General features: G+C 28.9%; 1 protein-coding gene across 1 annotated transcript; it reads left to right on the top strand.

The window, feature by feature from the left end:
- Nucleotides 1-12,982: 12,982 nt before the first annotated feature.
- On the top strand, nt 12,983-16,297 carry LOC108722211 (BCL-6 corepressor-like protein 1). Its single transcript, XM_018447194.1, has 3 exons — nt 12,983-13,026; nt 13,652-13,945; nt 15,650-16,297. The coding sequence occupies exons 1-3, from the start codon at nt 13,015-13,017 to the stop codon at nt 16,004-16,006; spliced, it is 663 nt and encodes a 220-aa protein (XP_018302696.1). The 5' UTR covers nt 12,983-13,014; the 3' UTR covers nt 16,007-16,297.
- Nucleotides 16,298-16,303: the final 6 nt, after the last annotated feature.

Here is a 16,303-nt window from a genome sequence, read left to right as displayed (position 1 = left end):
ACATATAAATCATCTTCTATGCCAAAGATATCAATATTGTTTTACATAAATTACACTATATATAAAAATCTCGCAACAATTCTTTTAAATATTTCAGAACTTTTTTTATATAGAATTTTTTTATATAGAAGAATTTTTATTTTACAGGATACAGAAAAAGATTTTTAATAAAAGAATTGACAAAGAGAATGTTATCTTATCAATATGCAAATAATTATAATTTTATGTTTTTGTATTTATCAAATTATTAAATATCTTCTTATATAATGTACAATTTTATATTTTTACAAATTAAATATAATAAATATTATATTTATTATTGTGAGCTTGAGCTTAATTTAGAGCTACATTATGTATTATACATTTAGAATCAACAATTTCCGAAAAATTTAAGTCTAAACTATTTCTAAAACTCTATTTGTTTCTAATAGTACTCGCTGAAAATCGTTTCATAAAATTAATTAGAACCAAAACAAACGTCAATAAAATTCGTAATTTTTATTATAAATGTACAATAAAAATTTGCTGTTAAATATTTATATTTGTGACGTTTATTATTATGTTATATATAGGTTTATATTATATTACACAAATACGTACATATACATACATTATGATATTATATAAGGTAATAAGTAACAAAATTTTTAATATTCTTCCACGGGTGTTTCCTATATAACAATCTTGTGTTTCGCGGGTTTTCTCCGTGTTCAGATCCATTCTCCTTATATAATATCATACATAAATTTGTATATTATTATTATATATATATATTTAATCTTAAATTATTATTATGAATATTATAACGGCAGTATATGAATAATATGCGATACCTTCACGCACTGTTAGAGATTAGATATTTTTATGCATATTCTTGCCACCTTAGGAATTGTCAGGTTGTACATTTGCGCGAGTAATGTCGGATATCATATATTCTTGTCATAATGAGAATTTAATTGCCTGACCTCTGCTCCGACTTTATGATCTCGGCTCGCTTTTGCTACTAATTAGTTATTTCAACAGGTCTCTTCATACATCGTTTTGCACATTGCTTGAATATATTCGCCTTTCACACTCTCTCGATCTGTCTCTAAGCGAGAAATGTGAGAAATAATGTCCTTAAGCATAATGAAATTAAAGTATATTGCAACAGTGTCTGTGAAATTGCTACACAAAATTTCAGCAATACATGCTCTTATTTTTCATGGCCTTATATTAGTAATTTGAAACCTTGATTACAAAATAGAATAAAGTGAATAATAGGTTTAAGACATCCAATGTCCGAAGGTCTTTGCTTATAAGTAACGTGTTCAAAATATTATAGTATAAAAATATTACAACTGAAAATCTAATAAACAGTTGTATCATTATCTTGAAAACGTTTTCACGAAATTGTCATTTATGTAATCTAACATTTTAAAAAATAATTCTAGGCTTTTTATTTGAATTATAATTTTTTTTAACTTTAATACTTTTAACTCTGTATAAAATTACATTTAAAATGTATTCTATTTTTTTATTAACAAATTATAAAAAAGGTTTACTACAAATGTAATTTTATTTTTATATTTATATATATGTACATTAGCCTTTATAATATATTTAATTTTGTATTAAACATTTTTATAGGAAATTATTATAAAATTTCTTTTATATATACATACTTTTAATTAAACATATATTTATCCTATAATAATCCTTAATTATTATATGAGTATCTTATTAAACAAAATATCCGTGAAACTTTAATCATAACATATTTAAACATAAAATGAAGAAATATATTAAATTATAATGTAAGAGAACATTTTTACATTGATATAATTAATACCTGTCATTTCTATCACAGATTATCTCATACTGACCTATTTTTTTTTATCGAAGTACAAACGTCATTTTAGCCGAAGATGATTGAGCAACCACTTTACTCTTTCCTTCTCTCTTCTTTCCTATTTTTCTCTCTCCTTTTCTCCCTTTTTAATATGAAAAGATATTTATTTGCATTAAATTTAAAATTTTATTTCTATTTTAACCAAGCATTTTCGAGCACCGAATTATATATTATAAAAATATTTTTAAAAAGCAAGCCAAAGTAAGAATGCAAATATGTAATCGAGACCGAGGCAAATAAAAGAATGTGAATAAACATTCATATAAAATACCTCAGATTATTTCGAGATAAAGGGAAAGCATATGTATATTTTTACAATTGCGCCTGTTGCATAAGATTTGCATAAATTTTCAAAGCGACCGCGGAATGTAAACGAAATCAAGATATAATTTTTTCATACGCGTAAATGAGTTTCTATCTTTCTATTTACGTTATTAAAATTTATAATAAAAATTTTGTTATGACAATCTTGCGTTTCGCGGGTTTTCTCCATGTTCAGATCCATTCTTGGAATGCCAACGTTTCGTGAACCTTGCAGTCCACTTGCAGTATCAGGCTGCTCCTCGCCCTGATGAAGTGGACTGCAAGGTTCACGAAACGTTGGCGTTCCAAAAATGGATCTGAACACGGAGAAAACCCGCGAAACGCAAAATCGTCATATAGGAAACACCCGTGGAAGCCTCAAGAATATTAAAAATTTTAAATTAAGAAGCGCCATAACAGTCAGAACGTTAAGATGTTGAACTATTGTAAATTCATTTAAATGAATTATAAAACTTATTGCGAAAAATAATGTCTCGGCCGGGAGTCGAACCCGGATCTCTTGCATTCCGTGGTCTCGGTAGTCTAAAGGCTTAGGACGCTCGCACGGAATGCAAGAGATCCGGGTTCGACTCCCGGCCGAGGCATTATTTTTCGCAATAAGTTTGATTACAGTTTTTAAGTTGGGAAATTGGGGGGGATTATTAATATTTTCAGATTTGATTGCGTTGAAAGTCCGACAACCATATCGGTACGCAATTATCATTTCTGAAATTAATTCATTTAAATGAATTTACAATAGTTCAACATCTTAACGTTCTGACCGTTATGGCGCTTCTTAATTTAAAATTATTATGTTTAACATTAGCGGTCTTTCAATCTTATTATTGATTAAAAATTTTGTTACTTATTACCTTATATAATATCATAATACATATATGTATTACAAAACTCGCATACACGCAACTTTGACACTTATTCAAAACAGTCCTTGGTGAAGGTCGGCCAAGCATCGTTCTGCCCACATTTTGTGACAGAAAAGGCAATCGAGAAAGGCATAGAGAAGAGTGGGGTAAATCGAACCTATTTACAGTTTTTGCTTTCTATAAGACGTAAATAAAATCCGATCGTAAAACCGAAGGTGCCGTTAAAAAGATTATTTAATTCCCTTCATTTTTCTTTGAGACCATTTTGACGTATCTCTCATCTGTGTTGAACTATAATGAAAAATGTAAAAACGCTTTTTCCGGTCCAATTTGGAATTATTGATTTCAAATCGGACACTCCTATTTTTATGGACTTTTAGATAGAATTGTAAAATATTTTAATGTATTTTTGTTAGTACTGAGTAAAAACGAGCAATTTAACAGTCAAAGATACAAATTTTATTCAGAAAAAAAGAATTATTGACAGTTTATATTATTAGAATCGAAATTAATAAAACTCAATTAATCTGAGTCTGATGACTCATGATATTTTAGTAATTTAATTTCTTGGACCAGATCTGGTCGGCCGATCACCAGTACTACACCCAGGCCTATAAGTTATTTACTGTACTGTAGGTCCGATTTGAACATCCAAAAAGAGGTCCGATTTGGACACGGGTCCTTTCGAACTTTGGAACAAATTTTACAATAAACCGCAAAGTATTTGACAAAACAAGCAATTTGACAAAACCCTTGATATTTTTTAATTCTACTCTTTAATTATCTTAAATCAATTACCTTTTAAATTTTTAACACTTTCTAGATAAGGATTTTCTTTTTTAAAAAAATTTTCGCACGATGGCTAAAAATATTTGCGTCTATTCTATGAATATTATGACCGAGAACTGTCAAACTACTATCATATATTTGGTGTCTTATGAGGACTTTACATTATAAATAGCAGTCAAATCTGCTTAACCTGCTTAACCTGCTTAAAACTGCTTAAAAGAAAGAATTAAATTAGAATTGGACGGTTTTCGAATACAAATAAAATTAATATTAATATAAAAATTTTCTGACAATTATTACTCAGAGATGTGACTAATTGACTAAGTGTCAGCCTTTTTTTATTATAAGAATTGATAATTATTAATAAACACATCACATAAAATAAATATTAAAACACAAAATGATATCAAATAAATATAAATTTTCAAAGAGTGCGAACAATATTCTGTTCCTAAATTTTAGAATAGTATTGATATCTACATATTTTAACACGAATATAAGCAAAATAATGGTATATATTTAAAAAGAAATAATATTTGCTTTGTTCTTAAAAGATTTTCTTTCTAATGCTTTGATGGCTCAATGATAAAAATTAATAATAATAACTATTACTTCTATATATGTATATATATATATATATATATAATAATTTTAAAGGATCGAAAAGAACCAAATTTTTTCGCGGATTTTTTCAGTTTTTTCCCAAGGAAAATTCATTGGAAAAATTCACATGTGTTGTAAAACCTGCCATATTTATTTCTCGGTTTTTTCCGTAAAGAAAATAATATAGGAGAAGGTGGTATTATGACCAGTGTATATATAGTGGCCTCCCTTAATATCTCCGCTATTATATAGCGAATCCTAATGATTACTTATAGAATTATTAGTTCAGTAGCTCGCCATTACACCATGACACTAATATTACCAATACTCAATAACCAGCACTTATTATAACGCCTTTTTACTTTCAAGTATTTCGAAACATTTCTGAGGTATATTTTAGCATTTAATTACACCTAATTCTCTTCATTTTTCTTAAACTTGAGCGTATTATCACATAAATATATGTATTTTTGAGTGTGTTATTTGCTATTTAACATTTTATTTGACTATGTATATTTTGAGTTAAGCAAATTTAAACAATACTGTATAAGTATAGATTAACAGGACGAAATTATTGTTTTATGAGAGTGTGTCGTAACCTCACTATGTCATTTATGCAGGGCATAATGGGGCACCACAGAAAACTTGTCTATTTTTAAAAAGTTAATATTGAACATTGCTTAAAAGTGACTTAGAACATATAATATAAGTAAAAATACATTGTTGCACTTTTAATTTTTAATTTTTTATTAATAAGTCTATATGTGATGCTGAGTGATACATTATACAAGGTATACTGTTATTATATTGAACATAAATAAAAATGTTTAAGAAGATAACACAAATAAAATAATTCTCATCATTTTTCTACACTTGCACATGAATCATAAACTCATTTTAAACATAAAATAACACCAGTGCACCATTATGCCTCGAAGTACATAAATTTACTCTTTAGATAATATAATATATCACAGATAATCAATATATTTGTATAGATTTTACTAAAGTAACAAGAAAAGATTATATAATAAGATAAATGTACTTATGACAATAAAAAATAGAATTTGGTTATTGCTTACCTTATGCAAACATACCAAAGAATCTGTAACTCATTCGCGGACAGTAAAGCGAACACATTAAACAATTTTTAGCAATTTTCAGGTAAAAATAATATGACAACTAATAACAATATATAATAAGATACATCTAACAGTAACTATTGTCTGACAATTCATTACATATTAGCATATCTGTAAAAAGATATCGAGTACATCCCATTATACCCCATGGTTTCATTATACCCCAGGTTCCCCTATATATGTATATAACTAGTAGTAAGATACCTGAGCCAAATAAGGCCCACCTAATTTAATTTATTTTTTAAAATTCTATTTATGGGAATATTGAAATAAAGTTGAGAATCAAAGTGAGAATCTAAGTGAGAATCAAATCTTCATTTCATTCACTCTCAAAAATAAAATATATTGTTTATATAGAATATATGTAAATGAACGAAAAAAAAATTTTATTAAACTCTTGCATTTCAATACTTAACGTCTATTCTTGTATGTTACATCATTTTGTCTCATAACTCTAACGTAATTTTGCCAAAGTCGTCTTCTTTTTATTAACTGACTATATAATCGTAACCATATTTTTATAATGAAGACAGCTCAATCTCGACTTACTTTTAGAACTATGATTCCATCAGACATGTATTAAACAGAAAATTCCGCACGTGACTAATATTTTCGGATAATTAAAGTTGCACATGAGACAGGACACTTGAATACTATGTATCACCGACGAATAGACAGCATTTCTAATCATTTCAATTTTTTTATAACCGCCAAAGTATATTACTCGCTTAAAATTTGTTATTTATATTTATATTTATTACATTGATAATGACCCGATCGGTGTCGAAACATATGTTTGTATTTTTCGTGGAATATTAAAGTTTAAACTTTTGGCTCGTAGCCCTTCGATTTTGTTATTATTGATTTGAAATTATTGAGCCATTTTCTTACTTTTATATAAAAATACTTATACTTATTTCAATAAAATTATTTATTAGTTATTTTCCATAGTTAGGAAGTTGAATAATATTATAATGAATTATAATAAATTATGAAACATTGTACACTGGTAAATTTTACAGCGGATTATTATAAAAATGGCTCGTACTAGCCTCATATACACAAGTTTTTGTTGTGTTAAACAAACGTGTTGCTATCGATTCCAATTCTTTAATCCTTTTTTATCTACTTCCTATGACACATCTTAAGCACATAGTGCAGACGTAAAGCGAGTTTTAAAGTAATAAATTTAAAAGTGGGCCTTATTTAGTGCCTGGGCCTTATTAATCGGCTCAGGTATCTTATTATTAATTATTTTAATATAAATATATTAGTTTTATTTTTAAACTCAGTTTTAATTACTTTTACATTTTCCAAATTTTGTCATTAATTGTATATTTATTATAAATTGTTTAACTGTAAAAATGAAAGAAAATGAAAGAAAAATAGAAATATTTTTAGGATATGCACGTCACGTAAAAAATTACGAGATCTACAAAATTGTCTGCAACCGCAATAATCAAACACAATTGATACAAATGATACAAAGAAGATAGAGAACAAAGAAGACAGGAGCGAGCTTCTTTGAAAACATGAAATTGACTTTCTTTCTTGGACGGCGCGAAACGCTCCGCCTACATAATGACTTCTCGATTACATCAATTTACACAACAATAACGAGGCACTTGGTGTTGATATACCATATTTAGTAGTTAATACATTTGACAACTTTATTGCCTACAAATATGATTCTTCATCCTTTATAAACTACTGATTATAAATAATCTGTAATCGTGATTATAAATAATCTGTAGTTATCTTATTTTCGTTTTTTACATTATAAAATTGATTCATTTTCGTAATTTAAATTATTAAATCTATATCATAGCTGTGTACACAGGAAATATTAATTTTGTTACAAAATTCAACTTTTCTCACTTTTAATTTCTCATTCTACAGCACATTAGTAAACAATTATTAAATTAAAAATAAATTAATCATTTTGATATATATTTAATACACAAAGTGTGTTACAAAGAACGCAGAAACAATATTCGAATTTTGATAAACACTGGCTTGAGTCTTAAAGATGCGAAAGTAACGTCACGGCGTTTGTATAATGCAGATCGTATGCATTCGATGCAGAATGCGTGCATACGTATATACTATATAGTATATACGTATGCACGCATTCACATGTATATCGAGGTGACGCGAGGAACGTGCGTGTAATAACCGGTGCGCGACGAATGAAACGTGGAATTTTCGGCGATTTCGCCGAGCCTGACTGACCGGGCCCGGCGCTCACGATTATGCAATCGTTACAAACGATTATACATTTCGCGCTTGCAACAAACGACGAGAGGGCCAGTTTCCGGTGTCGAAATCAGAAACGGTTGCTGATTTATGCAATTCACGAACACCCGCTTGTTTCTCCCACCCGGAAACCATTGATTCAAAGTACTTATTGAAGTCTCTAATCAAGCCCATTTTGCAGTACATATCATGCTCAATAATATCAATATTCGATTCTTAAATCTTTACGTGAATTTTGTATGTTATACAGCAAAGCAGATATAACTTTATTCTGATTTTTAAATATTAATTTTTAAATATTTTTAACACAAATAATTTTCTTTTTAAGAATAAAAATATTGGATTTTAAAGAAAAAAAGTGCTTCTAATACCCGACTTTTAATTAACAAATTAAATTAAATAATATTTTATATAATTAACATTTTTATAGTTTATTTTTTTAAATAAAAACCGGATTGCTCCCCCCCCTCTCTCTCTCTCTTTCTAGAATAGACCAATACACTCATAAACATCTTCATTTTTTTTAGGTCTTGTTGACAAATAATATTAGAATTTACGATGGATGAGGCTACTAAACATAAATCTTCACGAAGAAATGTCCAGAAGAAATTTATTTCCAGATCTCAATCGTTCTTTCTCTCGATGGACGAGAACCATTTCGTCTACGCAAAAAGTTAGTCGTTGGCGCCCGCCTCCATAAATGTCACATATAAATTCGGATCATCTATATTATCAACCATATTCGAGATTGCCAGACATCCTTTTTCTTTTCAACGTGGTAAAAACCCGAATTCGTAACGCTATAGTGTTTATTTTTAATTAAAAATAAATACGCTCTCCCTTTTTCTGCAATGACCGACAAAAATAAGATCTTTCTTGCTTGTAAAAGCTGTATTAACATGTTGAGCTTGATATTTCAATAACAATCTAAAATGAGACGATAAAAATTATATTTAAGTAAATGAAATATTTATGTCTTATATTTATGTCTTATATTTTAATCTATTTTATTAAGTGTTTATTATTTTAATTGTACTAAAGGCATTACATATTATATGTAATTTAATTATTTGTTAGTTAAATTATTCATTAATTATTATTTATTATTTATTATTTAGATCCAGAAATACTGTAATTTAAAAAATAATGAAATATTACTTTTATTATTTTTGAAAATTATTAAACAATTTCTAGAAAAAAATCTGTATTTTGATAAGAGATATTAATTAAGATTATTTAAAATAAGTCTAGAGAAAAAACTCTAAAATGTTTCGACCAATTATTTACATTTGCTAACCGGTTTTTAAAATTAAGATTGTCAATGTTGATACAATATAACTTCGTATAAAATGTATATATAGCAATAAAGAAAATTCTGTTTAATATTTCTTAAAAAATTATCTTCCAATTTTTTTAAAATTGCCGATACTATGATATTTTTTATAAAATACAGAAGCACTTATCAATCTTAATTGGCGATCATAATTTATAAATTTATTTGCAAAATGTGTGTCTAAATTGCTCGCATTTTAACCAGCTAAGACATTAAGTCCATTTAAATGACTCAAAACTACCGTAAGCATCTTTCGATTGATTATTTATGTTTATCAAATTACGTGAAAAACAAGGATTCGATTTATATTCAGAAATTCGTGCCAAGTTGAAAGTTATGGAGGAATGTCAACTCAATTCTGATTGATAGATTGCTAATTAGATATATTATCTTTTGAGACTAGTTAACTGTAGCGATAAAAAATAAGATTAATGTAATTTTTATTTTAATTAACAAGAAATTCAATTTTTTGCCCTATAAAAGTATGTTATAAAACGTCTAAAGAAGATAATTTAGTACTTTTTTCTATAAGAACTTTTTACTCTTATATATGTTTTTACATTTATTTATTTTTCTTGATATTTCCAAATTACGTTTTTTTTTTTATTGTCAGCAGCTAGATTCTTTAAGTATAATTTATAAGTACATTTATATTTTATAAATATTTAATATTTATTTAAATTGTTTTTAATATTTAATATCTTTTAAAAGTAGTTAGCTTCCAAATTGAGAAATATTGTGAAACCATTTATTCATAAGGAGAAATTAAATGTAAAATAAGAAGGACAATTTGCTATTTAAATATTTTTAACTCGCTGAAGATTAATACCGAAAATCCCAAGATCGAATAGTTTATTATACATCGTCCACGCTATATATACATAAACAAATAATCTGCATAAATCCATTTTGATTTTATCTCATGGATTCTACGGTTGTAAAGGAATCTGAAAGATGCATTCTGCTGGCATGGCCTCGCATACCACGATTTCGACGTCATTCGGGAATTCACGAACTAATTTACGGAGTTAATGACAGCGTCCCGGGAGCGACATGGTTTTTTCTTCTTAGTTGGATGTGCAAGGTCATTCAAGATATTTCTTTTTCTTTATTAACTTGCCACCTAGTACTTGCCACTTCACGAACATATTTTAATTTTACACGTTCTTTATGACAATTTCTAATTAATATAAAATCCATATGAAAAAATTATGTAACGGGATAATCTGTGCTTATTAAATCTTTTAATTATTTTAATAACATAAAAGTTTTATCATGTACTTTATAATATAAGTGTACATATGAATTTAAAAATTGGAAAGAAGAATATTTTATATAATTTCTTTACTATTGTATCTTATTGGTTACTATGATATTTACATGGCTCTCTATTGTTTAAAATAATCTCTTTTTTATATGAAAATTAATTTTATTCTTATTTATTGTATATTTTATATAAAATACTCCGCTGTCATTTTAAAGACAGTCTTTATCTCTTTTATTCAGGTCATTTGCAATAAATTTTACTTTTGTATTACTATTTCTTTTACAACATTTTATATTTTTCGTAAAACGATATAAACAACTATGTTACAAATAATATCTGTGGTGCAACATGATCCATCACTGAATAGCACGCAATTTAAGTTAATCATAAATATTAATCATACGTAACGATGTCAAGTGCTGTAACGAGTGTAAGTGACCCGTTACCGCAATAATTTTCGTCAACACGTAGACAGCTGCTCATCTATGAGAAATATGTATTAACGATCACGCTTTCTTCAGGTTTTCTGGAACTGACCGGACAGGTGGGGCCAATTAACAAGCAGCGAAATTACGCGAAGCTGCCCAAAAGTCGGACCACTTTCGGTAATAGCACGGTTCAACCTGGAAAGAAGAATTAGGCCGGTTCCATAAGATCCATAAATTCCATAAACACTCCGCGAAAAGCATGAAACAAAGGAGATAGGTGGCGACGGTCATTTAATTTTACAATTGTGAAATAAAATTATAATGAAACTGTGTGTGTGTGTGTGTGTGTGTGTGTGTGTGTGTAGAATTTTTACAGCAGAAATAAAAAGTATTTTACAATAATTGAATAGCTTTTATAACATTGTCTATATTTTAAATATTTAAAAAATTTAATGTATTCAATAGTTTTTACGTACAACAAAGATTATAAAATGTTGTTATAAAATTAAAATTAAATTAAAACTAATTCCTTATATTATTTTCTAGATAAGTTTCTTTAGATATAATTAATTTTTTTTTACTTGACGCTTTTTTGTATTTGTTTATTGCAGAAGAGCCATGGAATCGATTCTTCTCAAGCTTTTTCTAATTTTTCTTCAAAGTTTATGGGATCTCTCAAACGCGAATCTTATGCCTGTCGCTTTTTCTCGCTGACTTCGAGAAAAATGAGACATGGTTACATGGTAATAAACGACGCAATAATTTATGGATGGGTGGACATCCAAATGTATCGCGTGATGCGCGTAATATTGTTATGTCATTTTTATCGAATAATTAAGTAATTTACATTAAAATCTCTTAAGCGGTAATCTTTTATGTCGTTTATTGTCAATATAATATAATTTTTCATTAAAACTGTACATTAAAAAGTACATATACAAAAATGCCTTAAAAGTAATATTGTAATTATGTAATGTACAAAGTTTATATACAAAATATATTATTAGAAACAAACTTAATTTTTAAATCTTTATTGATATTAATAAAATAATTTTAATAAAATTCAAGATGTAGAAAATTATGCAAAATATTACCTAAATCAGAGAATATTTTAAGACAATGAAATATTTTAATATTAAATAAAATATGAAAAGAATTAAAAAGGTATAATAACATTATTGTATTTCTGTGTATTTCTGTCCTGCATAAATTTAAACTTTTTTATATAGATAGAACTAGTTTGATTCACATTCAATTTACAACGTAACTTTGCTTGTAGACATTTATATATCGTGTTATAGTTAGCTAAGCTCATCATTTACATATTTCTCATTCGCGTAAGATTTAAATTACGGAATCAGACGAGCGCGCAATTGCACAATCAAATGATTGAGAGAACACCCGGTGCGATCATGATCGCAAAACAAAGAACCACAAAAATTGAATCAGTAGCCTTAATTAGCTATATTCTGCCATATAAAAGTTTCTTTACGCCAGTTACATTTCGACATAAAATTTGTAACAAAAATAATACACAAAAAGAATTATTAAACAAAAATCTATCTAAAAACAACATGAATTTTTTATTATAGTCCAAATTATTATATAATATTATGTAATAATAATTTTAATTTAAATTTTGTTAATTATCGTTATGATAAGAATTTCTTCTCTTACCTAATAATTACATACATATAAAATTTATAAAAGATGAGTATGATTATACTGAATACAGAAATATAGAAATATGAAATTCTATGATTTATCAAAGTATTTATTAAATTAAACTTCTTTATACGGTTTCCCATACAAACAATACTTAATGCTATAAATTTCGACGCGTGCGAGGTGATGCATTTACGCAAGATCTGCGCGAGTCTTTCTTACGAGCGTGGCGAGAAGAGTCGAGCGGGTGCGAGTTTTTCAGCGATCCCCTACTCGAGGGACCCGGTTTCGGTTTCTTTTCACCTAACCGCGTTTCGGTGGCGGGCCCGGTTGCCCACCACCTCACTCTTCATGTCGTCTCTCCTTGAGGGTTTAACGTATAAAAGCAGGGAATCTTCATCGTACTCATCAGTCGCAAATACGACGAACCGAGTCCGAAACTCGTACAGCATCATGAACGCCAAGGTATAATCGGATACGAGTCTTTTTATAAAAATTCATTGACGAAAAATCGTCCGAAGGATAAAAAATCTAGAAGATCTCGAAAAAACTGTTCGTGCATTGCAACGAGGGTGATTCGTTGTTGTTAAAAAAAAAAATAATGCATTCTCTCTCAATTCGTTGTAGAAAATAGATAGTTTTGCAATTGATGTAAAAGTAAAAGAATTTTGTATAGCTAAATTAATCAGAAAATAAATGAACAAAGATCAGGAAATAAATGAACAAAGAATATTTACAGTAAATATTTCTTATTTTTAATTTAAACTAATTTAGTGTATTTATATTTAATGTAAATTAAAATTAAAATTTATTTGTTTATTAATGTGAAACACAGAAAAACAGCAAATGATTTTTTTCAACTACTCTTGTTAAATTATTTAAGTTTTTATTTTTATTTTTATTTTTCACATTTTTATTTTTAATGTAAATAATTTTTACATATTTTTTAATCTAATTACAAAATATATGTCTGAATATGTATTGTTGTGATTACATTAAAATAAATTAAAAAATTAACGTGTTATTATGCGACCAATATGTTTGTAAACTTTTTAAAAAAAGCAAAGTATATAAATCCTCTGATTTACAGGTGGTGGTTCTCTTCGCCCTGGTGGCGCTTGCTTTCGCTGAAGAAACGAAAAGCGATGATACAAAAAAGGTGGAGACCACTAAGAAAGATAAGCGTGGTCTTTACGGAGCCTTAGGCTACGGCTACGGTCTTGGTGGGTTGGACTATGGTCTCAGTGGATTAAACACGTATTCGTCCCTTCCGCTCACTAGTGTGAGCCACGGTGTTTCTACCGTCTTGACGAAGGAAGTCGCTGTACCCGTGCCCCAACCAGTTGCCGTACCCGTCGAGAAACACGTTCCGGTCCCAGTTAAGGTACCGATACTCGCTATGTTTTTCTTTTCTCAAACCGGGGAAAGAATTTCATTAGAATACCAACACACGTTCGCGATTACACATATAATAAAATGACTCGATAATAAGATTTGATAAAGAGTATCTGCGATAGTTTCTTCCAATTTTCTTACCTTAATATCACATCTCGCTGCTAATGGAAAATAGTAATATTTCTTGGAGTTAATTTTCTGGAAAGCACAATTAGATGAAAGTGAAGCAATTAGCCAATGGCTGCGTTCAGCAGAGAAAGCATCTTTGCAACTGTTGTAAAATTCTTAAATATGATTGGTTTATACATTTAGATCCAATGAGGAACTAATGGCAAGACCAATCATATTAAAGAATTTTAAAACAGTTGCAAAGCTGCTTTTTCTGCTGAACGCAGCCAATGATTTATTGAAGAAATAATTGCTTCACTATATGCATGTGTTTCAACAGATCATTTAAAGGCAATTATGGTTCTTCCAATAACGATATAAAGATAAAGATTATTTTACGATTCTTTGCATATTTTCAATCTCTTAAATGTTAACATAAATATTTATTTTTAATGCGTGTATTTTTATTAGATCTTTAATGTTGCATATATTCTGCATATATTCTGTTTCTAGCTCTGGTGTAAATTAAAATCTACGAATTTAATGAATCTTTTTCACATACAGATATTTATTTATATAAGAGATCCGGGTTCGATTCCCGGATGAGGTAATATTTTTTCGCAATAAATTTATTTACAGTTTTTCAGCACATTAACATCTTGCTAATATGATGCCTGATTGTGTATCAAAATTATTTAAGAATTGCTTGTCAATTTAATTTAATTCGTGATATTATTCCAGTAGTTTAATTGTGTTTATAAATTCGGAAAACCAATTCGGCGCGCAGTTTAAAGGACTACAAATATGGTATATATGCAAGTATATATATATAGTATATATATATAATTTACATTGAATTATTTATAATTTATATATAATTTACATTGAATTAAAAGCATTAAAGAGTTAGCTTCGACCGGTATAGGCTGTTGAATTTCTATTATTAATTGTGTTTCTCACATGGTACGGTCTAAAAATAAAATTCTTATTGTAGATATTTATTTCTCAAAAGATATTTGTTTGATAGAAGTATAAAGTTAGTTTCTAAAATGATAAATACTAAGATCTAAATAAAATATGATAATCTAGACTTTCAAAACATACGCATTTCTACTACGCTATAAAGTAATGGTCGTAGGAAGAGAGATATTCCTACCTGTAACAAGTGGAGCGTGATTAGAAATGCGAGGTCTTCGTTTCATACATGATGTCTTGCGTTGTCTTGGGAATCAGTTACTTTGATCCAAATATCACTCATAATAACAAAATTAATCGAAATTATATTGTATACATTTGCATTTTTAATAAAATTCACACTTCGAAATCGAATAATTAAACAGGTGACAGAATAGCAAAAAATAATTTAAATTGCTAATCGAGTAAAGCAGAAAATTTAATTTCTAATAATAAACTGACAAGTCAAAATAAGTTACAAGAAGCTATCAAGCTTTGTTTTACAATATATATTTTTATCTTTATTTACCTTTTTATTTATTTTTTAACACATATACGAGACTGAAATAGAAAACAAATTTATTCATAGACTTGACTCATCGATAATCAAATTTGATCTTTCTTTTTCTAGGTGCCCTACGCCGTACCTGTCGACCGTCCGTACCCTGTCCAAGTACCCAAACCCTACCCAGTCGAAGTCACCAAGCATGTTCCTGTCGCAGTAGACCGCCCCGTGCCCGTTCCCGTCAGCGTTCCAGTTAAGGTTCCAGTTCCCGCCCCGTACGCCGTCAAGGTGCCCCAGCCCTACGCTGTCCCCGTCGTCAAACACGTGCCTGTACCAGTCGAGCAGCCGATCGTTTATACGAAATTGCACGCTGGTCTTGGATACACCGGTCTTGGATATAACGGATACAACGGATACAGCGGATACAACGGATACAGCGGATACAGTGGTTACCACGGTTACCCGAGCTATGGATACTCTTAAATCGGCATCCCAAAGAGCGCCGCTCTTCGTCATCAGCGCAAAGCATTTGCGGTCACTTGGACCGCGTGGATCTTTCAGAGCTTTCAGTGTTCACCTTCTTTAGGAAAGCGTTCCCAAAGAAAGATATATATATATATATTAATATGTGTTCTTCTTCATCGACGATAAGTGTGATTATAGTGAATACTTCACGTTTCGAAAATTAAGGGACAATTTGGCGAGTTTTTCATGTGGGATTCTTTTGAACATTTTTACGACAGGGACAGAAGGAGAGAACAAGTATCTGGAAAAGAAGAG

The sequence above is a fragment of the Mycetomoellerius zeteki genome, unplaced genomic scaffold, assembly GCF_001594055.1.
Source record: "Mycetomoellerius zeteki isolate Tzet28-1 unplaced genomic scaffold, Tzet1.0 scaffold199, whole genome shotgun sequence".
Classification (NCBI taxonomy): domain Eukaryota; kingdom Metazoa; phylum Arthropoda; class Insecta; order Hymenoptera; family Formicidae; genus Mycetomoellerius; species Mycetomoellerius zeteki.
The sequence above is the reverse complement of the archived record's forward strand: the minus strand, read 5'-3'. Positions and strand labels throughout refer to the sequence as shown.

Bases quoted from the DNA above. Each gene is read 5' to 3' on its own strand.
- LOC108722211 (XM_018447194.1), top strand. The intron at 13,946-15,649 runs GTACCGATACTC...TTCTTTTTCTAG, and splicing joins ACGTTCCGGTCCCAGTTAAG to GTGCCCTACGCCGTACCTGT.